Genomic DNA, 27,014 nt, shown 5'->3' with positions numbered 1-27,014 from the left:
GTATGGCGTATGCCCGTCTTCATTAGCCCAGGTTAGGAGCAGAACAGTAGGACGTTAAACACCAGTTCATTTCATTTCTATCAACGAGGCGTTTTGTTATGACAGCTGAAACCATATTGTTATGTTGAACGCTGGTGACAATTTACAGCCACACGTATGCTATGCTTTATCGAATAATTGAGTTTTAATTATTATCTGCCGATGATATCATACAACTGCGATTTGTGTGAATATTTTGTCAACAGTGCATTTTCGGGCAATTTATTTTAAAATTTAAAAATTGGCACACGAATCGCGGGCTAGTATGCTTTCGAGCGCCATTTGGAATGAAGCGACTCGATCAACGAGGCTAAACAGACCCCACAGGTGAATATACTACCGGTAGAGATCAGAATAACCAGATGCCAAAGACTGACATTCAGTTTGTACTCTTCGCGTATTTCTTCAAACATAACAGACTAGAAATTACAGTAAAAACTACGGAAGACCAATAGGGTCAATCAAATGAAAAAAAAATATTCTGATTATCTTGTAACTACAAGACACCTATCTTGTAACTGTCTTGTAATTACAAGATAGCTATCTTATACATGTAATTACAAGATAGCTGTCTTATAATTACAAGATAACCATTTTATATAACTATCTTGTAATTATTTTTCGTACAACCATGGGCCATTATCCAGGAAGTTATCGTCTGAGATATTGGGGATATAAAGATATATTTTAAGTTTCATCAAAATCGGATAAAAATTGTGACTTCTAGGGGTCCAAAACCTTGGTATTACATACTTTTACACTATTTGTGTATAAGGAGCGACCATTTTGTCAGGTAGTTTCGTTCCGATTTTCACGAAATTCGAACTCAACCGTCATTATGGTGTAACGGTGATACATTTAAACGGTTTTTTAATCGGATAAAAATTACAATTTTTCGTACAATCAGGGTCCATAATCCAGGAAGTTATAATCCGATATGAAATTGTGACCCCTAGAGTGTCCACAAGCTAAAAACGTGATTTTTCGAACACTCTGGGGCCATAATCCAGGAAGTTATGGTTCGATACATGCCAATATCAAAAGGAACCGAGATTTTTGGGAGATAGGCCTATATTTCAAATTTCGGACGAACGTACAGGGGCGACGGCAGTGTAAAATCAAAACAAACAAAAATAGCCCAAAAATCAAAACTTTAAGAAATTTTTCAAAAACTATAAATAGTGTTCTGTGGCCTATGAAATTGATGAATCATGATATTAATAAATGATATCAATGCGTGTATGAAGTTGGTTGGAGTATGAAGTTAATGAGAGTATGAACTTTATGATTTTAATGGAGGCATGACAATAACGTATGATATTAATGGGAGCATGACATGAAACGGCGTTGGCCTAGCTAGTCGATAAATCAGTGTATGGCGACCTCTAAAAAAAAAAACTTCTCCGTATCTTGTAATTACAAGATAACCATTTTATGTAACTATCTTGTAACTAGAATTGTTTTTTCTTTTTTTGTTCATTTGATTGACCCTAATGGTCTTTCGTAAAAAAACAGATACAATTGAATGTAAATTTTTTTTAATATACATCCATATTACATTATTATATATGCGTTGGGGAGGGGGGGGGTACTCGATTGAACATTCCGGAATTGAATTCTCTCAATCCCAAAAATAGTGACAATCGAGTGAAAAGGGGTATTTTGGGCTACAACGCATGCGTCGACTGGATAAGTAAATATCTCAACCAACTATGCGGCCGAAACATATTCGCTGTGTTTAATTGCGTCCCGATTCTACTCACACCACCTCCGTAGCGGGCAGAACTGTGACTTGATAGCAATTCTGTCAATTCTCGACGTTCTGGACTGTGAATCGAGCATCCCCTAGGTGTCAAAGAATAAGGATTTAGCTCCTTTAACATATTGTAAATTTAAACTATTGTGTAATTAATTAAAAATAACCATCGATCACAGCTTTGTGAAAAAATCGTTTTAGTTAGTTACTGATTCATTCTGAAAATTCGGGTGACAAAGAAAATTTTCGAGCGAATAGCCTCAGCTCCCCCAACAAACTTTGTACAAATGCTATGAGAAGCTCCAACATGGGGAAAGGGGAATTGACATTCACGGCTGCTTTCAATCATCCAAATACAGGTTAGTAAAGCTGGTCCTTGGGACTGTAATCTGACGGTTATCTCGTAATGACCAGCTTGTAAAAAAGGTTGTTCTAGTTTGTATCTGTAATTGGGATGACGTTTTACCTCTATGGCCTTAATCTCATTATATGTCCAAACAAACGTTAATAACAATTTATAAAATGGATGAAAAGTGTAAAAAAAAGAATACTGCAGGATATGTTCACTTCTGTTTGGAACCAAATCATATTTCCAAGTTAAATTGACTGATTCAATACTATGAAATATATCGATGACACTACAAACATCATAGTTGTAATACTTTCAATAAGTTACAAGCTGTGATATAATAACTCCAGGGTGCCAAAATATATGATATCATCGTGAGAAGCTGTTGATACCAATTGGCTTCAAGCATATGAACCTATCCGGTTGAGATGGGTAAAGATGAAAGGAAGATGCCTTTCAACGTTTGCTTCCATTTGACCAGAGGCAATGAACGTATAGCAAGTAATTGTCGACTATACTTATTGATCTCAGAAAAACGATTTTGATAATGCCATAAACTACACAGACAAAATATTGATTATAAAGCAGCGTTTACACAGGCAACCACTGAATACAGAGAAAGTCTTGATACGTAGACCATGTTTTTAAGAAACGGTAACCAAAGATTTTCCGATACCAGATCTTTAAATGCCACCGAAGTATTTAATGTTGGGGGTATTATGCAAACATCTCCTAATGGTCAAGAATTAAGTAGGAACAACCATATAACATAATAGTTCACGTCTCAATACAAATAGGAATATTGCTGGAAGCTCTAAAACTATATATAAATCTGACGACAATTATTTTTTCTTGTGATTTGGTCTCAATTCTGTGTCCTAGGTAACGGTTTAGTATACTGAGCCTGGATGTGCCAGACGGCCAACAGTCATTTTTATAAGCTACAGTTTTTAACATATTTTTTTCAATTTTGGTGTGAAGCATTGGGATTAAAGAGTATATGAACTCTATTCATTGCCAGTGTCCCTCTACTTTCCATTTAGTTATGCCCCTTGCCCGAGCACATTGGGGATACTCGATTGAACCTTCCGGAATTAAATTCTCTCAATTCCAATAAAATAGTGTCAATCGAGTGGAAAGGAGAATTTCAATGTACAACGAATGTGCCGACTGAATAAAAAAATATATCAATCAGTCATGACAGCTGAAACATATTTTTACCTAAAATACGCCACGATTCTACTCACACCACCTCCTTTGCCGGGAATGGCAGAACTGTGACCGGGATGAATTCCGTATCACTGGAGTGCAATTTTGTAAATTCGGGAAGTTCCGAACTGACAATCGAGCATCTCCCCTCCCACACCACCAACCAGTGAAAACAAAAGTGGCAATATTTCTTATCATTTGGTGTGAATCATTGCATGATTTGTACCTTTAGACTACGGGCGAAATTTCTATTTGCAATCCAGTAGATGTAGATATTTCGAGGCATAATGTTAACTGCAATACAAAAATAGTTCAGTTAATAAGCTTTAAATGTTATTATAGTCTGTACATTACCTCAATTTGAAAATATAACTAGTTAGCACGACATTGGGAAACTTTAACACAATATAAAACAGTACAATAAACTGGAGAGATTCCAGATCTTATGGGGATACTCAATTGAATGTTCCGGAATTGAATTCTGTCAAACCCAAAAATAGTGACAATCGAGTGAAAATGGGAATTTGGGGCTAGAACGCATGTACCAACTGTATGAGAAATTATATCAACCAACCATGACAGCTAATACACATTCGCTCAGAAAAAAGTAATTTGACTGAATAATGTTCAATATATTCATTTTTCATTATCTATTTTGAACTATATAGATCGACCAGCTCCTAAATCTTACATAATGAACCTTTAATTCTAGTAAAGAAATCACTATATATAATTTGTGAAAATAATCTATAAACTAAATATTGTGCACATCCTGCGCTTCTCTAGACTTGTTTTAGAAACGTCCCATGGAATCAAAATATCGAGGAAATGCTTGCGGCTGACATAAACGTTTGGTAGATCAGCTGCAAATCCTCCCTTCAAATAAAAATTCAAAGATTTTAGATTCCTATATACTGAACAGCTAATCATTAGTTCTCGCAGAATGTTTAACATCGTTTGGTTTGATAGCATGGGCTTGGCGACACTGTTTTGTACACGCGAATTGAAATCTTGTCATATGATGTACGATAAAATGTCTAATTATCTACACATTCTCAAACTGAAGTGAAAAATCAATGTTAATCTTCTCATTGATGGAGGAATCATGCTATCATTAATCAACAAGTTCTAAATAGACTTCACACACACGATCACTGCTCGATAGACATTAGCTTAATTGCTGACATCGCGCTTTAAGGTATTTCCTTTACCTTCGAGAGGTTGGTTCCTGAAATCAGATATTGATTAATTTTTTACTCGGTTAAAGCTAGCTACGAAAACGTAGCTAAAAACGTTGAGATATACTAAAGTGCTTGTTTTTGCTAAGATTGGGTGCCTTTAGTTCCATGTAGCAAACTCAGTTTCTTTATTAATGCATGTAACTTCTTAAAAATAAGATAATTTTATACTATTATGACTAATTAAACTTAAAGAGGCCAATTTAGTGGCACAACTATCGCCTAACTCCAAATATTCGCGTTTAACTTAATGAAGCGTTGTTTTTATCCGAAATACACCGTCATACATCTCCCGTTTAAAAATGGCGTTCCTAGTAACGGCTTAACGCCTCGATTTTAAATACGATGATTTATACCCGTTTCGGGTAGGATTATATGCTTAATTGTAGTTGGATGTGGCAGAAATATTAAAAATAACAATAATCAATCGTCGTTTTGATGAAAAATATTGTCAATTTTGCTTACTGCATGTAATTTGGAACTATATAGCACCATCTCTTATCTCGAAACACGGAGGGTTGAGAGATGAGGTTTGTTATCTAGGTTAACTTAAAGCCACGCTGCTCCGGCAAGCCAATGCATACTACTTCCCTTACTTAAATTTAATAAATTTAAGGTTTTAAAAAGTGTTCTTCGGATAGTAATCTAGACGATTAAATAACAAATGCCTAGGTTAGTTACCTTCTTGACCTCGGTGTTTCAGGAGAGATATGAGTTATCCTTGAATTCCTGACCGGCGATTGTATACGACAATAGAAAATCAGAATTAGTCGATTTGATAAATTTTGTATCTTCGCCTTTTATTCTTGATTATGTGTTTTAATGTCAGAATGGTTTTATTAAATGCGTAAACTACCAAGTCGCCACATTAGATAATTATTATTTGTATTTGAAACTTAACAAGATCTTTACTAAGCAGCTTATTCTCATATGTAGTGTACGTATAGTGGATCCGCCAGAGCACTTATAAAGGGTAACACCTGTGGGGCTGACAGGTCGTTCGGTGGGACAATATAGCCTAAACAGGTTCACCTGTGTAGACATTCTGGTACACATAAAAGCATAAAAGAACCAATGACAGAATTCGATGAAGAGCAGGGGAAAATGTCACTTTGTGGGAAAATATATTCTTCCCGCACGTGACCATAGAAAACAAATAATTTTAGTCTCAAAATAAAAAAAAAGTATTGTGTTGACGAGATGTTCATATAATATATTCCTTTGAAACTTTTTTTTCTAGAGACACAATCTTAACACCTTTAGAGATTAATAGCCTATTTCTTTTCTCAGTCGGTTTGTTTGTTTTTCGTGACTTTTGCAGCCAGTCTTTATTTGGCTATGTGTTTTCTGGTTTTATTATATATGGGTAATTGGGGATCATAAGGAGTTGCCTCAGTTGGGTCTTTTTTTATCGCGTGGCATGGACACATAACACCAAAATATTCCTATACGTTTAGTTATGGACACCACAAACATTCCTTCGCTTGGTTACCCCCCCCCCCCACTGTAGTAGTCCATTATATTTAGTCTCTCCTTCGAAGTTCCGGTTCCCTATCTCGCCATTGGGACGACGATTTTGTGGACATTTGGGTGTAGTCACTTGCACAAGTTCGTTCATAAACGCGTATTTAATTGACCAATGTTAGATTGGTTGTTTGTAACTTAATAAATTTAAGAAGTTTAATGGTCGAGTGCGAGACATTAAGTAATATATTGATATTGTACGATTTCGATCGCAATGTCTTGGACGAGACCATTAAACAGACACTACCCAGCACGTGCATTTCAATGAAATACGTCACGCAGGTTCAATATTGTAACTAGTATAAATAATGTACGCTTGGCACATTGCCAACATCAAAGGATGATTTCACATCTGTATTTTAAATGTGGTGTATGATTTGATAAAAGTTAAAATGTGCTTTCATTACCACTGCCACTCGCCTAATTTCGAACACCGATTCTCTAATTAGCCTGCTGAGATTCGATTAGTCGTTTCTCGGGAAATCAAAAACTTTACTTCTAATACAAAGATATCACCTACATTATTGGACCTGCATTCTTAACAAGTGTCTACACTACATTAACCTACTGCAATGGATGAAAGAAATGGGGTTTATCGTCAAACTTTTGTGAACCACCCGGGCTAATGTACCATGTGGGAAATTTTACCCGGGCAGCAATTGAATTCCAGCTGTCTCGGATTCTTTTATGTGCACACCAACCAACATGTATACGGAACCTCGGTTTTTCCTCCCATCCAAACGACTGTACGCTGTTCATTGCTAGGTCCTCCACCTTATACCACTGATATGGAAAACCACGCTGGAAATGAATGAAATGGAATTGAGTTTAACGTCCTATTGTTCCGTTCCGACTGGGCTAATGAAGACGGGCATACATACGCCATACAGTGTGCTATGGGGAAATTTTGCCCGGATAGCGGCACTATGGCCTACTATTATATCGAATTCCAACTGCAAAGGGATCTTTTACGTGCACGCCAGTGTATACACGGTACCTCGGATTTTCGGCCCTCCGTCTTGCACCACTGACAAGAGGAAACTTTCTCGGCCAATGCTGGGGTCAAACTGGCGACCTCCAGGCTAGCGAGCCAGCGTCTTACCCACTTAGCCACCACGATGGAAAATCCCGGGGAACACGAACTCCGAAGCTGCTGGTTAGTGGACCACATCTCGATCCGATGCATCTGCAATGTATACGTTCAGACTTTAAAATATTAATTAAAAGTACGTCCAATTCTAAATCAAGAGCGTGACCTAATACGACGATTGATTCAAGGGAGACGACTTGTTTTACGATTGCCATCCTTTCCAAACATCCTTTAGAAAATCCTAACCGAGCTTCATAATGTCCTCCAAATACCATCTATACATGTTTTAGAATGATTAGAATAACTCGTATCAGAAAAAGAAGTTAATCACTATGGAGATGAATTCACTCCCGAAACTGTCAAAGGCATCATAGTTTTATAATACACGCTAACGAAATGGCAAGGGCAGTGGATGTTTTTTTTTTCATAAATGCAACACGATTTACAGACACTTTGTAGTAGATATAAAACCTACAAGGCATATTTTATTGGTAGTTGGCAATTTATGGGGGAAAAACACGAGGTCGGTGGTTATAAGTAGTATTTGATTATAGTACATGACGTATATATTTATTGAAAGTCATTACTAAGAGTAAAATGTAGTATATATAATATTTTACTCAATGAATTATTAAATAAATATACCTTTAAAAAGGACGGATGTAAAATGGAAATGAGCATCTCGTCCGTGACGTATTAACTAACTATAACTACACACAGGCCTAAGGGGTCTCCCAAACAGCCAAATGGATTTGTTCTCTAATTAGAAAGAAAAAAAATAAATCAAATGAAAATGATCAAAAAAGACACCATGGCCTTTAAATGGACAGTTGTTCCCTAAATCATTATATTATGGGTTTTTTTCCCCGATGAGTAAAGTAAAAGACACCCAAATGTTTTCTCGTCGGTATTCGCTCGGTCATTATTTCGTACATGGCCCCACTAAAGGTTAACTTGGATAATTTAGACACTTATAAACACACATCTGATTACATGTGAAGTGCGGTGGGTATGATTTCAGCGGATATCTTTCCGATTCCAACTGTCCTGGGATCGTTTACAAGTTTCGCTTATCAGAATACAAACCTGTGTTTTTGTCCCATTCGAAACACTACAAACATATGCTTTGGGACATGACCACAGCGAGAACCGGTCTCCTTTGTCCACGTCTATAAAGGGGCGAACGGTCGAATGTGGTATATTCAAACTACAAAATCCAAAATGCAATACCGAGAAATAATGAGAGGACTTTCTAATTCTAAATTGAAAGAAAAAATATTTGAAAAGTATATTATTCTATGACAAATAAAATGAAATTGAAATCTAATCTAAATCTAATCAAACATCGTACGTCGTATAATGTATAATTCTATGAAATTTTGAGTTACCAACGAGGCGTGATATATAAACAGCTCATAATAACTGTTTATTAGACTCAGTGATAAATTCTTATGTATCTCTAGAGTTGATTGATATCGATAATAAAATCAAGACTTCGCAAAATAATTGCTAAATTTGTATATTTCTTTGTAGAACAAACTATTCATTCATTTCGATTTGTCTATCTTGAGATATTCAGTTTTCCTTACGTCTTTTACTGTTAAGAATATCGTAAGTTACTTTTAGATCATAGACCGTAAGAGATAAAAAAAAAAAACTGTTAGCTGCTGATATGTTATCATTATTTTAAAATATTACACAGCTTAGCGTATACTGGTGTTTCTATATTTACCTAACTTACGTTCTGGGTGTATTTCATGTACGAGGCAGGGTATGCATCATGTTGCACGTTTCCTTTTTTCCAAACATTTGTTTACATGTCTCGTAAAAGCTAGTTACATGGACACATAACCCAAACATTACTATTACACTATTTTCAATTGCCACTGTCGTTTTATTTTTCCTTTCTGTAAAGTAGCATTTATCAAAATGTTGTTCAAAACCGTGTGGACGGTGGACGGGTGTATAGGCATTAATGTGTTTACAGAAAAGAAAAACAACAAGAGGGGATTAATATCGGTTTCTTCGCTTGAAAAGTGTCATAAACGTTTATATACATATAATGTGAAAACATTAATCTTGTTAGGCTATCCATTGTTTTTAAAGGGAATCAATCAGATATTTGAAAAGGTATATTTATATAGCATACACGCCAAATGGAAACAAGCGAATAAATTCTTTAATATTAATACAAACAAAGTTGCGAAAACGATATTCCAAAACTAGTATCGTTGTTTATAAGGGTTGTTCCAAAATATGTGTTTATATTTTTAAAAATCATTGAAGTGTATTATTGAATAAATATAACTGAATATATATATGCCCTTTTGTGGATATAAGGATTAGCTTTATTTCAATTTTCCTTATGTTGCTCTCAGGGATAAGGGGACAATAGGCCAGACTCCAGAGTTAAATTTCTTGAGCAGAACTGATTTCTGAAAGTAATTCTTTGAAATAGATAATATTATATGGAAATACTTTGCAATCTGTAAAAAGGTAATTAGGCCCCATTTTCGCCCTAGAAAACTTTAATGAACTGTTTTGGACATACATTTGACATAAGAATAATACAAACTATATGAAAGTTTCAATAAAAAAATGTTTTAAATTCTGTAATTTAAATATTGAAACGTTTTATACCGCCTGTCATTAAGACGTTGGTTCGCTAACCTCGTGGTACAGTGTTCGATTCCTGTGTTGACCGAGAAAGTTAATCGGGATTTTTCGGCGTGGTTCCACATTGTCAGTGGTGCAGGACGGGGATGGCCTGGCAAGGGACAACGAATAATCGTTTTGGACGGGACGAAAAACCGAGGTCCCGTGTACACATTGGCGCGCGCGTAAACCAACCCTCGACAGTTGGAATTCGATATAAGAGTAGGCCGTAGCTCTGATGTCCAGACAAAATTCCCCCTTCCCTCATAACACACTGTATAGGTATGCCAGTCTTCATTAGACCAGCCGGCGCAGAACAGTAGGAGGTTAAACCCCATTCCAGTTCATTTCATTTCATTTCTGTCATTGAACATTACAAGTATTACACATATTGATGTTGTTTCCACCCCCACCCCACCCTTTCAATTAAAAGGAACGATTCTATTATATTCGAAAAAAAAATGTATGTATGTAAATGATTCAGTCCATTTAATAGAAGTTGACCTTTTGTAAACTGGTTTACAACATAATATGTATGTCTACGTAAATGCCAGCGATAATAGTAAATAACTGCAGGTACGGGACAGACACGAATAAAACGGATGAAGAGGCTATTTTCTTTGACATTTTAGATAATTCAAGTTAGACCGGACACCATTCGTCCGGATGGTATATCTCTTATTTCAACAATTTCCACATCTATACCAAAAGATAATACAAATTTAATACACATTAAAGAGACACTGTAACTTTCGTGAAATTTAAAATAACCTTAAAATCATCTAATTATCGACAATTCAAACATTGAATGATATGGTGTATTGCAATGATTGGTTAGAATAAAACATTTTAAGATTGGGGTACGATCGGATCTTTATAGCCCCACCCCACCCCACTTAACACTGGTGTAGGACGGAGGGCACGGCAAGGAAAGGCGGCTAGGCCCTCGGAAGGGATGACACACCGATGGTATGTATATCATTAGTAGGACCTTAAGATTCACTGGCGAATATTATTTCCAAAATGGAAACTGTAATTATGTGATATTTAGTCTGGCAAGGTAAGAATATGTCTGATTCTTCTACTAAAATTTGAGTGGTTATAATAGGGGTCATTGGAATTTACACCAAAACATAAACATTGTATATAGATTAAAGATTCGCCCTTATGAACTAGTGGCGGGTAAATTCTTATAATGCCTAACTTTATTATATACTATGTATTATGGCATAATCCAAATAATGTAAACATTACCTAGAACTACTGGGACTTTAAACATTAGATAAACTTTTTTATCTCGTAAAACCACTCAGAAGATAAGTCGTATGTACATACTATCTATATACTGACAATGTAATAGATTTGTTTATACTATGTTGAACATTGTACAAACCTTCTGCTGATATCATTAGATATGGCTATATATATACGAATATCTTTTAATATGAATCCAATTAATCTTCGATTTATCCATGTTATCATTTTGGAATATTTTTTAAGCTTTACAGATGCACGTGTAAAATACCGATTATATTTTAGGGAAAGTGGGCGGGGCGAGAGGGGTGTGCCCAGAGGGAATTCCGCTCTGCCTCGTTTTCAATATTCACGTTTAGTCTTCAAAAGATTGTAAAGCGTGATGGCGGCTGCAGACGGCTCTCCGCGTAAGTATACATTTTATTCCAGTTTACATTTTTTGACAGTCTTTGTGAGAAATGGATAACATTATGGAGAATTTACGGGGTTTTTTATTAAAAATATTCGTGAATATCTTGCAGCACGATCGCTTGAGGTAAATAAACGCATACCGGGCGACAGTCATACTGGCTATGATAATATGATACACACAGTTTATACATTATTGCCTCTAGTCTCCCAGACCCATGTTATGCAGCAGGCACCGTCTGACTCACGCGATTAAATTATGCCATCACCGACTTCACATAATCAATAATGTGCTGGTGAACAATATTAGAATAAGACAATGATAGGATTAAAAATGTATCCCCAGAATATGGTATAACAGAAATTTTAGGATCAGTCTCTAGTATTTCTTAATTCTTGTAAATTAACATGGACAAGTAAATATGTATTTTTTTGAATAAAAGCATTGAGAAAACATATTATTAACATAGACAAATGTGTACTCAATTTGAAAATGTTTTCTTTTCGTTGTTGAATTTTGTGATTTCGTTATTTTTAAAGACGCTTGTCACGTCCGAAGTTTGCAAGTGACAACTTCGACTATTGTGTTGTATTTGTTTTTGGATGTTTATTCAAATATAGAGTCAGTAGGGATGCAATCACATCTTTTTTCAAACTTGAGGTTATTTAACCATAGGCTGTCAGTCTGTCTCAAAAATGGCAGTGTAAGAAAAGGCAAGAAAGACACCAGCCTGTTATTGAATGAAAAAACATGTCTGTAAATTGAATGAGAAAACACTTCTTTTGGAAAAGGGGGTGGAATATATTTTTAAAATGGGTATTTTTGGGGTTTTTTTTCAAATGTATGTAATTATTGAAAGCTTTATTCTGGATTAGTCATCCTGTAAACGAATGGTAGAAAAATGAATTTATGAATTTGTTCATTTAATATTTTATCCTCTCACTAGTACAACTTCAAAAGAAACAAAAAAAAACTTCAAAGGATTCTTCCCTTAAGATAAATAGTATAGGTATAAAGATGAAATAAAAGTCATTTGTAACCAGTTAAAAATTTCAACATTCAAAGGAAGAAAACACCCAAACAATTAACACTTGACCCCAATGATCTAACACTAAAAGAAAAAAAAAATTAGATTAACACTTTCCTTATTTAAAGAAAAGATAATATTCCGAATTTCACAAGGCTTCCATTGATAAAAGAGGATTTAATAATAAAAGCAAATCAAAATGCAAGATATTTACTGTAAAAGAACAGGTTTCACTGAATAAAGAAGGTAAAGTATTAAATGCAACCTAACAGTAATCAAATTAACTTTTATCGAATTCCAACTGCCAAGGGATCTTTCATGTGCATGCCAATGTGTACACAGGAGCTCGGTTTTTCATAGCATCCAAATGACTAGACAGCTGCCCTTGTCAGTCTCACCGTCCTGCACCACTGACAAAGTGAAACCACGCCAGAAATTCCTAATGAACTTTCTTGGTCAACACTGCGATCGAACCCACGAGCTCCAGACTAGCGAGTCAGTGTCTTACTCACTTAGCCACAGTGGCCCCAATTAAAGCTTAGGTGTATTATGGGAGATGAGATAAAAGGCTGTCAGTTGTCGCTATAATAGTTAATAAATAGATAAAATGAAGAGAAAAAGCTAAAAAATTTAGTCTGATTGCTCCACCCTGAACCGAGATATTGGCGATTGAATTTTAGGCCCAGCCTTGATCATCATTACTAATGTCGATACGATAAAAAAAAAAACAGTCTCGGTTATCCATTTTGATGTTAAATCATCCATCATAAAATGTATTTAAATTCAGTAAATATCGCAGGCTAGCGATGGCATCGAAAGTTGATTATGGTCTGTATACGTTAATTAATTTAGCTCTTGCATAATTTATGTTAAACAAAACCAAATACAATACGGCATTATAAAATATTATAATGTTAATCAATGTTCTTAATAGCATAACATACAATTAATTAATAACCAGATGTTGACCCGCTATTTTTACACTTATATTTAAAACAGCAAAAATCCACTCTCCAGCATTTACAATGTATGTTGCATTTATTTCTTGTCTTGAATTTCCTTGTCTGAAAGTTTCAGCCCAAAGTGATCACCAGAGCTTCAGGTACATAATTAGGTTTCTAAGAGCCTTCCATATAAAATTAATCCAAAGACCAATATCTGGGAGAGTTTCTTTAACTAGATATGACATAACACAAAGAAAGAGATATTTACTCAAGTAAAAGTGATTCATACTACCTCCTACACTATCAACAGCTTTGACAAGGATGATAACAGATACTTAAAGGGATACTCCTAACTACATCTATCACAAAATAAGACATCTGTCAATTCCTTTCTGGCTAAATATATGTATGTTCTATTTTGCCACCAATATCCAAAAAGATAAAAATATATCTCACAATTATTTTTAATTTGAATTGAATAATTCATAAGGATTGTCAGATTTTTAGAATTAATTTCTTCAGTATTATAATTCAGGAGATACAATTTAGGAGACAAAGAATTAAATGTTTAGATGAGATAGTGTCAGTAGCAAGGCTATCAAATTACCCATACACCTTCTGTCACATCTAGTAGTCTTAAAACTGTACAGAAGCTGTCATTCTAAGTGGTTGGAAGCCTGTGTAAATTTTCTAGGTGTTGTCATAGCAACAGGAATATAATTTACATGTAGTCTTGAAATGGGCATGTCTGGCAGATAGGAAGCTTAGATCAAAGTGACGGATTACACACAAAAGGAAGAGCATTTAAGTGATTTACAGTATAAAACATTGCTGTCTTTGTAAAACAATGTATATTTTATTAATATTAGATAGATAGTACCTCAGTGAATTTCAATTTGTTTATTATCTTGCAAAAGCCAATATAACGGTCATGTGAGTTTATTACATTGAACCGGTTTATGAATCATTGTGTTTGGTATGTTTTCAATGATGATACAAGAGAGATATTTTAAACTGTGGATGTTAAACATTCTATACATGTAGTTAAAATTTGACATATTTTATGTTTAGTCAATAAGAAAATTCTGTATTGATTGGTATTAATCATGTGTATTTAATAGTTATTTGAATAAAAACACTCATTTAATGAACATACAGATATGCATATCTGTAATGTTCCATGTAATAATAATGACTTTATTACTTACGTAGATACTATGTACAAACTGATTTAATTTTATTGCATAGTCTCACTATTAAAGGAGCACAGTAATATTAATTTCATTATTTTGCTAAAATCTGAATTTTTCTCATAATTTCTTATGAATTTTGTCTCACTGGCAACCCTTTGGTTCAAAGATTTTGGTTAAGATGTTTTATATCTTTAAGAATTCAACTTTATGAAACTTGGACAGGCTTAATTTTTATACGCCCATATGGAAGCGTTGTTAACAAAGTCATGGGTATCACAAAGCCATCTCATGACATAATATAAAGAGTTTTGTGATACTGGTGTCACCGTATCAAGTTTTTTTATGACTTGGATCCCATCTAAGTTATGTTATTCAATCGAATTGTTTGGGATTCCCCTCTCTCTTTATATTTATTTAGATTCACATTTTCATGAGGACTTACATTTATATTGTCGCCGTGTCCCATCGGTCCACAATTTGTTTGTGGACAATCTACGGGTCACAGGTTTTATCCGATTTTGTCCAAACTTGAAATATAGGTTTAACTCCAAAAGACGTCAGTTACTTTCAATATTGGCATGTATGGGACTGTAACTTCACGATTATGGCTGCTGATTGTATGAAAAATCATGTTTTTAGCTTGTGGACACTCTGGAGGTCACAATTTTTATCCAATTTTAAAAAAAAAAAACATTTAAATATATCAATGTTTTAATGTTTTGACAACAAAACTGTCTATTACAGAGAAACAGGTTTTTTTTCCTGCTTGTGCAAATGATTTCCCATTATGCATTTTATATAAACTAAAATCACTGAACAAAATTGAATTTGTTTACAATTACCCTTAAATATGTAGGTTTATGAATACATATTTTTGTCACACAGAGGAAATGTTTGTAAAGCTTTATTAGGTTAAAAGCACCAATTTATTTCCTGAATTTCAAATAAAATCTAATTAAATCCCTTGAATAGCGGATGTGACTGAAAATGTGCTTGTCAAGATTTATAATAAAATAAAAAAACAACATGTTATTTCATTGCTGATAAATGGTGTCGAGGTCAATATTTTCAGTATCTATTTTCACATTGGAAAAAAATAGAAAATATGTAAAATGATAATAGCTTTGACAGTGCTTGAAAAAAAAAAAGTTCATGTAAATAAAGGCATACAGGGATTACCCCAAATGATATCTACAGTTCAGCCTAACCTTGGTTCCAGATCTTTTCGATACAGTGCATCAGTTGTGTGGAATACACATGCACACATGATTCTGTGTCAGGTTTTAAATCCAAAGTGAAGACTTGGTTATTTAGTCACTATCAGGTACATGTAACAGGTAATTTATAAATTAGTTCATGTTGTTAGATCTTGATTATAGTTAAAAATAGTTACAAATAACAAGTGTGATATACATGTACATATACAATGTGTGATTGTTGAGGACAGTTGGTGAATGAAGGATTGAAAAAAGAATACTGTGTGCTTTACTTTCCATAAAAATGATTCAACAAATATCAACATGTACAATGTACCTACATGTACACTTAGTCTTGAAACACCATGTACCACAGAGGTTCACACATGTATTTCCTTATATTATATTTAGCTCACAGTCGAACACAAAATAATTTGAATGCCTTGAAGCTTGTCAACTCTCATCATCTTATATTGGTTTGATCTCTATAATATTAACCAAATATGTAAATTCAAGAAAATGCTCCACATGCATGGAAATTCTGAGTAAACAGATTTTGGGGCATGGTCAGTGGATTGCTATAATATTTTCATGTTTCAGTACTTCCCAAAAATAATTGAAAGATGAACTTGTCCTTTATTATATAAGAGCCCAATTATACTTTAGTGAAAGCAATTTCTGAAGAAAAAAAAGCGACCCCTGTCATGGATTGTTATTTAATTTATTGCATGTAGTGTACATTATGTTGACATTGTAAACAGTTTAACGGGTGTTTGTTGTGAATTATTGATTATCTATCTACCTTATTAGTGAATGCAATCAATTGAACATGTACCAGTAAATATATGTACATTGATTCAAATACATGTACATTGATTCAAATACAAAAGTTTTTATACGCACACATTTTCATGTGGACATATAATGTAGTCGCGTCTGTGTCCGTCCGGATGCAAGTCCACAGTTTGTTTGTAGACACTCAACTACAGGTCACAATTTTTATCCGATTTTGACGGCATGTATCAGACTATAACTTCATGGATTATGGTCCCTGATTGTGAGAAGAATTGCGTTTTTAGCTTGTGGTTCCTCTAGAGGTCACAATTTTATCCAATTTGAAAACCGTTTAAGTATATTTCCATTACACCCTAATGCCACTTTAGTTATCGGACTGAAACTGCCCCAAAAAAATGGCTGGACCTCGTACGCAAATTCGTATAAGTCGGATCTTTGCTCAAGTCGGATAAAATCGTTTGGACCCTTTGATCCTGCGCGATTTTCTTATTAAATTTCTGCGCGTAAGTCAAATTTCCTAAGTCGGATCTTCGCTCAAATCGAATCAAAATGGTTTGGTCCATTTGATCAAATTCTGGCTTTTTTCCTTCGCCTAAGTTGGATTGGCAGTATGTTCACAACATGCCGTTAAAAATACGTGCCCCTCCGCCAAACGGCTTGGCTGACACCATTGAAATCCAAATACAGGGCAGCGCACAAATTTGCGCAACTCGGCCATATAAGATGAAACGAAATTGGAATTTTTGAAAAAATTTGATTGTAATTGGGCTAGGCAAAGCAATAATTGACCGAAGTTTCTCAGCTTTTCAACTATACTAATTTTTCCCCACGCCAGCTTACTAAATTTCGTTTTGTCTTATATTGGCATGGCAGAGCCACGTAAATCCATACGTCACCCCACATCTGTTTAGCAGAAGGAGACGCATTTTTAACAGCATGTTGTGTTGCACATACTGACTCTAGCGAGGTAAGATAGGTCTTATTTTCTCACTAAAATGTTCCTTTACATTGTTCAGACATTCATAGAGGCTGACACACGACCGTTTAGCAGTAAAAAGTTACCCAGTAAAATTGACTGGGAACCAATTTTATTTCGACAAGGATTCAATAGAACGTACAGGGTGATAATGAGACCTACATTCAGAGCTGAACTAGGTCTTCTGCTAACTCGGATCTTCGCGTAACTCAGATAGAATTGGTCAGTTCATTTAGATCAACTTATGCAAAGTTTACTGTAGTGTATAAGTATCGGACCGTAACTTCCAGGATAATGGACCATTGGACCCCTTTTTTTAGCTTGTTCTCTGTCCATCTTGCATATTGTATTTTGCACCGCAACAGCTTGTTATAGTTAAATTAAAAATGCATTATGTAAGATTAAGATAAAGAGATGGCCTTTATGTAATGACTTATGTAATGTTTAAAAATAGATACATGTACATGTAATAAAAAATTAATATAATGAAAATGTCAGTCAAATTACTTTATTCTGAGCAAAGTTAGTACATGTGTGTGAATGTTTAAAGTTTTGACAACATTTGTGCCTAAATACAGTAGTCTTGATTGTCAAGTATATGTACCATTGCTATGATGATAAATAAAGTATCGATTATCCATTTTAGCATTAAATTACTAAATGGCATGGTTGTACTAATCCATTTAATATCCCAGTCATCTGATGTCCAAGATAGTTGATTATGGGCTGGTCATATAAATAAATGTTTAAATAAGAATTTATGTAGAATTTAAAGCCAGAAAAAAAATGCAATACATATACTATTCAAAAAAAGTAGGGGATATTTGATTTTGGGGGCATAATACTAAAATATGCAAATGACTACGAAAAAAGTCACTATAGAACCTAACAGAAGAAACATTTCCAGTTACATGTGACGCCCAAACGCACCAATAGCTACCGCATGGAATGCAGGTGATGCTTGGGATCATCATGGGGGTCCAACCCAAGATTTGCACGACTCTGACTTTGAATGTTACAGTCATTGTGGCATTGAATTCCAGGGTGGAAACATCAGTTTAATTGTTTTAGTGACCAGAAAACAAATTTTGATATGCGTCGGCTTACCCAAAATGAAAGGTTACGTGCCCTTGGCATGCTACAGATCGGCACAACACAGGCGGTTGTGGCGCGGACGATGAATGTTTCTCAGTCTGTCATAAGCAGGCTATGGTCCAGATACCGTGATACACAATGTGTACAGGACAGACCACGCTCAGGTCGACCAAGGGCGACAACTCAAGCCCAGGATCGATTTATCCGTACCTTGGCCTTGAGAAATCGTGTCATCACAGCAAATCAGATCAGCGCTCGTCTTCAAACAGACACTGGTGTGAGAGTGAGTGGCCAGACGATTAGGAATCGACTGCATAGGGGCCACCTTCGCGCCCGACGTCCTCGCGTGATCCCTTGTTTGAGAGATCATCACATTCAGGCAAGACGTCGTTGGTGTAGGGATCGTCAACACTGGGATAATCGACGCTGGAGCAATGTGATGTTTTCAGATGAGTCAAGGTTCACTGTTGATTTTTTGGACAGACGTAGGATGGTGTGGCGTCGTCGAAACGAGCGCTTCCAAGACGTTAACGTCATCAGACATGATCGATTTGGGGGTGGTTCTGTTATGGTGTGGAGAGGCATCACTGTTGCTGGAAGAACGGCTTTACATGTTGTTGCAGGGCGTGTTACAGGCCAGTACTACCGGGACAACATCTTGGCAGTCCATGTTGTGCCGTTCGCACGACGTCATGGCCGCCGTTTCATCTTCCAGGATGACAACGCAAGATGTCACAGGGCCAGGATCGTTACAGGTTACCTCCAACAACAGAACATCACCACATTACCTTGGCCAGCACTGAGTCCCGACCTCTCCCCCATCAAGCATGTCTGGGACATGCTTGGACAGAGGTTACGTCAACGTCAACAACGTCCTGCCAATGTCCAAGAACTTGCTGCTGCGTTGCAACAGGAATGGGACAATCTGGACCAAAATGACCTTAGACGTCTCATTAGGAGTATGCCACGTCGGATCAATGCTTGTTTGGCAAATAGAGGAGGATTTACCCGTTACTGACTTAGTTGTGATGCTGTGGTAACTTTGCTGTTTGACCCCGGGTATCATTTTACCCTTATAATGGTCAGTCTGTGCCTTACTTAGTCTAACGATCATTTGGAATAAATGGATGAATGTGAACTTCATTTCATTTTGTCATTTGTTTCTTCGTCATTTTCATTAGGTGACTTTAATAACACTTAAAAATCAAATATCCCCTACTTTTTTTGAATAGTATATATATACATGTATGTAGGCATATTTTGCTCTTGCATAATGCGTATTTAAATGAATTTTTATACAGGTACATTGAAATGTGGTCATTTATTATTGTCATTCAGGTCTATCGGTTCGTTGTGAACAATTGCATGAGACGGCTATAAAGATACATGTACATGTAGTCTGATTGACTGTTTATACTTAATGTGAATGTTCATGAGACGAAGAATCCAATTGATTTTTAAGAATTTTCAATGATTTCTGTCAGAATTGTGGTTCTTAATCCCATAAAATATCTTGTGAACATTTTCGACAATATTTCGATCAGCTAAAATTATTGTCATTACATTTCTTGTTTATGAGAGCTGTAGGCAGAAATAGTAACCAATTCAGATTTTAATTTTGGTAATTACGTTATAGGTTGTTGCCCATGATATGTTCTCATTGTATTGTCAATGCTTGCATTAACTACAAAAGGATAATTATTTAGCACTGAGATGTGTCCCTTTTGGTAATTTATTTCTTGTAACTTGTAATTAATTTATTGTGCAAATGAATAAATAACTTTCCTGTTCATTTGGATATTTGAATGTACATGTATCAGTATTGACATATTTTGATTATGAAAACAAACAATAGAGTTTCTTTGGATGAGGCTTTGTGTTTCTTATACTCTTAGTGGTGTACATCTGAACTCTTATTTCAAGTTGATTATTTATACAATGTACATGTATCTGTAACTGGTTTTATCAAATCATATCATCCACTGAACCTCCCAGGGAGTAAAATACACTATTCTGGAGTACATGTAGTAGACCATGAAATGCCAGTGTTTTCTGTTAAAATTAATTTTAGCAAGGGTTGTTTCAAGTTGGCTGATTATGAGACTAACAATGTGTAATTATTGAATCATCATTTTTTTAACCTTTGTTGTTTCTGTTGGCCTTATGAAATCTCAATTATTTTAATCTTAATTATATTTTATGATTTATTGTGAAGTATTTGTGGTAGTTGATATTAATGTGAATTGATACCATGTTGTTGTACAAGTTGACAATAGTATGCCATTATCAGTTGATGGCCTGAAATTCCCTGTGGCAGTCTGTTGCTATAACAACCATTATTTTAAATAGTTCTGAAATTCCATTATATCTTTGAATTGGCCTTTAGGAAAAGATAAAGTAGAACTTGGTGCATGAATTCCTCAGTGAGTTCAATTAAAGGAATCTTTAATGGATTTTTTACTTTGATTAATTTACTACTGTGATTGATTATGAATTGCACTGGAATGAAATATTGAAAAACAAGGTGATCTACATGCATGCATAATTCATTTTTGTGCCAAGAAAATTGAGGACTCCTGGTTGAAGAAATCTGGTATTACATGTACATGTATTAGGGGTAGCAAAGCAAAAAACTACATGTACATGTATAGGCATGCATGTACAGACATCAGAAGCTTGAAGACTTAATTTTCAAGTTGTCAATAACATTTTTATACATTTTCATGTGGACATATTATGCCGTGCCTGTCCATCCGTTTGTGGACACTCTACAGATCACTATTTTTCAATTTTGACGAAATTTGCAAAATAGGTCTATCTCTCAAAGATCTAGGTTCCTTTCGTACGAAAAATCACGTTTTTAGCTTGTGGACACTCTAGAGGTCACAATTTTCATCTGATTTTGATGAAACTTGAAATGCATGTTTATAACCCAAAGAGGGGATCACGTGGCTAAGTGGGTAAGACGCTGGCTTGCTAGCCTGGAGGTCGGGTGTTCGATCCCTGCATTGGCCGAGAAAGTTCATCCAGATTTTCCGGCATGGTTCCCCCTTGTCAGTGATGCAGGACGGAGGGCCTGACAATGACAGCTGTCTAGTCCTTTGGATGAGACGAAAAACTGAGGTCCTGTGTATACATTGGAATGCACGTAAAAGATCCCTCATAGCACACTGTATGGCGTATGCCCGTCTTCATTAGCCCAGCATAGGAGCAGAACAGTAGGACGTTAAACCCCATTTATTTCATTTATAACCCAAAGATCTTGGTTCCTTATGATAGGAGGAGAAAGTTCCTCTACATTATTTAGCGCGGTTTCACCTTGTTGTGCAGGATGGAGAGCCTGGCAAAGGACATCTTCTAGTCGTTTGGTTAATGCAAAAGACCAAGCGTCCATGCCCCATGTACACATTGTTTTTCAAGTAAAAGAACCCTTGGCAGTTAGAATTAGATTACGAGTAGGCGAAAACTCCACTGACCAAGGCTAAATTTCCCTCATATTATACTGCAGGGTTGTTTCAGAAAAGCATGTAAATCCACTTTCATTTTGTTAGGACTGTTATTTTCTTGAAAACTTGAAAATCTACAAAGGTGCAACACATCTCGGATAGCTGCATATACATTTGTATATAGCAGTCAACAGTTTAGCAGTATAAAAAACAATTATTGTTTGCACATTAAAGGTGCAGATACATGTAGAGTAGTTTGGGTAAATGAAAGCAAACACAGTCTACAAGTGGTGCAGCATATTTTTAGAACAGAATACCTGTATTTTCAGGGCTGGCGACGAATAATTTGAAGGCGAGCAGATGACTGCTCGCGCAAATTTAGGTTTGGGCGAGCAAGGCGAGCAATAAAAATTGCTCACGCAAACAACATTGTTTCAATTTAAAATCATAAGAAAATTGCTATTCCTGGCACAGAGTTTGCAGTAAACATGTGTGACCATCGCTTTCTGTTTTTGACAGTCATACTCTTCTTTACTTAGTTTAAAACCAATTTCCGTATGGATTTCTTCACCCCACGACATAAATGTGGATAGGGCAATCGGGTTTCCTTTGGCCATTATTACGCTTAGATTGAAAATTATACGACTGCACAATGGAATAAAAACCAAAGTTCTGATAAAATAAGAAATTTTGCGCGAGCAACGAACTGCTCGCGTAAATGTAGATTTGCGCGAGCAACTGCGCGCGTCTCGTGGCAAGCCCTGATTTTAAACCTCTTCTGACACTTCTGCAGGCTGATTATGGTTCAGTTCAACACTTAATATCATTGTCATTGTCTGGTTGCCATATTCTATGATTTATTGGGTTTGATCAAAATACATGTAGATCTCTGTAGTAATGCTGGATATAGTTTGTGCCAGACATTTTCAAATGAACTGTGAACAAGTGCATAAAGTTAGTTGGTTGTAATTACATGTAAAAACAGATCAGCTGAATGATATGAATGTGGATCAATGTACAGGATCTTCAATCAAATGAAGCTGTCTAACTAACTGAAACTATGCTCAATATTTAATGAAATGTCAACCAAACGTTTCAGCTGTGCTATAATCTGATTCATAATTTTGACTGTTACTAGGGGAGTAGATAGTATGTAATTTATATAAATTTATTCATATTCCACCTGTTATGTCATAGTGCATGTTGTTCATTTATTCATGATATATAGTATTGGTTGGTACATAACATTAAACTCGTTGATCCTGATTAATTCTGGGGTTTTGAGGGTGTGCTTTTTATACGCCCACATTAAATTTGTGGTCGTGTATTGTCATCGCCCCCTCCCTCTGTCGGTCCGGCATCCACAATTGCTTGTGGACGCTCTAGAGGCTACAGTTAATATCCGATTGACTTTTAATTTATACACAGTATTTAAGGCCATGAGACGAAGAAGCCTATTGATTTTCACCAATTTCTGATAATTACTGACAGATATGGCCCTTGATCACTTTGAAAAATTTTGTGGAGGCTAAAGTTGATATCTGATTGACTTTAAATTTATACACAGGTCATGAGACGAAGAAGTCTATTGATTCCTGATAATTACTGCCAGAGTTATGGTCCTTGATCACTTTGAAAAATCTTGTGGATGCTTTAGAGACCATAGTTATCATCTGATTGATTTTATATTTATACATAATGTTTACGTCTACAGTATATATACTTTTGATTTTCTGATAATTACTTAGAGTTGTTACTCTTAATCAGATATTAATGTATTTACAAAAGTAAAAATATGTGAAAACTCTTGTTGACTGCCAGGACGATTTAGCTGCTGTGGGAATATGTTTCATTGCCTAGCAACCTATCTTTGATGTGGGTAAAAACATGTATGGGAAGCTGCGAAGAGATGTTACAGTACATTTACTACATTCATTTACATCAAGATATTATGTGTATTTTGGCCTTAATGATACATTGTCCCAGAAGTATTTATCTGGTAGTTATTTCCAGTAAAATTATGGCAAATTTGGTCCATTGTAATATATGGAAAGTATAGGCACCCAATCTTACTAGAAAAATACTGGATTACCCGAAAAACACCCATGGGCAAGCACTGGGCAAAAATGTCAGGCAACCCAACTGTTTTCTGCCAGCTTATTGTGTGCTAGCTTGACTAAGGGAGTGGTTGTTATTTCTTGATCATATGGTTAGGCTGTTTTGGGAACATTGAGGGGTGTCAAATAAACTGCGTGAAAAGAAGTTGAAAGAAAATAATTAAGAATTTACTTAGGCCTCAATATGAATGATAAATGGACAGTAAGTAATGAAAAATACATTCTGAAAAATGGACCCTTCCTCAATGAATTGTTATGACAGACATGGCACCTACATGTAACAACAGTTTATTTATAGCTTGAGGTAAAAACAAAGTTTTGAGATCTACTTGAAGCAAATTTTTGATAGATTAATTAGTTTGAATATGTTTTTAGTCTAAATATATCATCAAATCACACAGTTTGTTGACAGGTGAAAATATCTTGAAATGATTAAATTGATGCTTGAATTGGAGCTGATAGGAATCTTTGTGCTAGATCTATTTTCTCCCTATGATAGTTTAGTTATTAATTTTTCTTGAGTTATCATTTGTCGGTTGAATGTGGATTTGAAGATGGCACATCAAATATGTTTGGAGTTAATTCAGGATTTTGCCGAGATGACTGTCTGAAATCATAAATGTTTTAAATTTAAGTGGTCAAAATTCACTGTTAATACTTCAGTAGGGTATTTGGCAGATATATTTATTAGATTGACCTAATTAATCATTAAAAGTTCATCAGTCAAATTGTTATGGTGACTTACATGTACATGTATCATCTCATTAATCAATTAGTATTAGACCAGTAGATGACTTAAAGGGTCAATTGAAAGGTTATTACTTTGTACCCTGAAGAAAATATCATAAACTAGATAAACCTGTTTAATTATAATTAAATTACTTTACATGTATCTCATGTGTTTTTCAAAGATAGCTCATGATGCTTCACAATGTTATTGAAACATGTTCTACCAATGCAAGAATGGCAAATAAATGTTAAAACAGTCTTAAGCTAAGAAACCACACTGATTCAAAGACCAATAAAAAGAATTTTATTTTGAACTAGAGGGTGATGAGATTGTACCCCCTACTGCTGGTGTACATGTAGCATACCGTTAAAAGTGCTACCAATACAAGAATGGCAAATGTACATGTAAATGTAAAAACAGTCTTATGCTAAAAAATCACACCGATTCAAAAACCAATTACAAGAATTTTATTCTGCAACTAGAGTTGAAGGGTGATGGGGTTGTACCCCCTACTTCACCCCTCACACCGCTAGTGTAGCATACAGTTTCGAGTGCATTGTAACAAAAGATCTACAATGCTGATGTAACAAATTAGAAATTTCTATACATGAGCTACAAGTAGATGATAAAATACATAGATGTCTGCTTGATCATTATCATCATAGCAGTCTGCTTGATCATTATCATCATAGCAGTCTTATTAATCATATTTCAATGAATCAAGGTTTTGTTACATAGTAATCAACAGACTAGGTCATACATGTAATACCACAGCTGGGTAAATGTCATGTTGGAATGAGCACCACTAAACATACATGTACATAATTAAATTACAACTGTTTGTAGTTTTTGATTTTATCATGTGAATGTGATAGTCACAAGATTCATACTTGTGACTCAATTTTTATGACTGTTCATTTACAAAGTTAAAACATGTGCTTATTTGATGACAAATTGGTTAGAAATTGTAGGAAATGAAATCTAGAAGAGGAAGTTTTTTTGAAGTGTCACTTGGTTTGATGCAAAGTTTTTGCAAAAATATTTGACAAAGGAACAGCATGTGTCAGGGGCGGATCCAGGAATTTTTGCAGGGGTGGGGGGGGCATGTTCCTAAGACAATGTATCTCCCCCCCCCCTCCTGCATGGTCTCTATCGTCATTTTGGCGTATATACATACACATTGAGCTTTTTAAACAGAGAAATTCAACACCTCGTTTGACGTCAATTTTTATTATGAATTAATACAATGACATTGTGATTCAATTTCATGGATGCAAAGCATTAATTGTGATATCACATAATGTCTATATCATTATCTCGTGCTTTGAGTGCCTATCCTGTCCCAAATCTGACGATAAAGGATAAAGCACATGGCCGAGAAACCTTTCTCATAAAAAGTGTTGATTTACAAACAAATTTATATGGCTGTGCAGGGGGGGGGGGGTCCAACCCCCCAAACCCCTCTCTGGGTCCGCCCCTGTGTGTGTCCTAAGACACAGAGCCAATCAACCTCAACCGAATTGTAGGGGAAAATTCAGCTTTTAAGATAAACAATTTGTAAATTTCACAGGTTATCAAAAATATGGTCATGCCCTTCCTGACTCGAATCTCAAGTTTTAAAAATAAAATGTCAACTAATACTAATTAAGTGGTTTGACATTAAAACTATGCTTATTATTTAGCATGTGGTTGTAGGCAAGGGTCAAATTCACACCCATTTATTATACTTACTAAAATTAGAGCATATAAATATGAAGATTAATTGACCTTTCAATATGAGTACATCATGATCAGTTTTGTGCACAGTTATATGGATACTCTGAAATCTGTCAATACATGTAGTTTCAAAGTTAAGTTGCCATTGAAATTTCTGACAAGGAGTTCACAAGAAATATTCATTTTAATTATGAAGTTGCAAAATCAGGAGACACAAGTGTGGTATGTCTACACATACATGTAGAATGTCATAGAG

The 27,014-nt window shown here is 35.3% G+C and overlaps 1 protein-coding gene across 2 annotated transcripts in view; it reads left to right on the top strand.

Moving 5' to 3' along the window:
- Positions 1-11,382: 11,382 nt before the first annotated feature.
- The window catches only part of LOC126823846 (uncharacterized), a 33,314-nt gene continuing 17,682 nt past the window's right edge, over positions 11,383-27,014 (top strand). For both annotated transcript variants that reach the window (XM_050552885.2, XM_050552875.2), the window contains exon 1: positions 11,383-11,521. In XM_050552885.2, the coding sequence (XP_050408842.1) occupies positions 11,497-11,521 (25 nt within the window). In that variant the 5' untranslated portion in view covers positions 11,383-11,496. The remainder of the gene's footprint in view (positions 11,522-27,014) is intronic.

The sequence above is a fragment of the Patella vulgata genome, chromosome 1, assembly GCF_932274485.2.
Source record: "Patella vulgata chromosome 1, xgPatVulg1.2, whole genome shotgun sequence".
NCBI lineage: Eukaryota > Metazoa > Mollusca > Gastropoda > Patellidae > Patella > Patella vulgata.
This window is presented reverse-complemented; position numbering and strand designations above follow the sequence as displayed.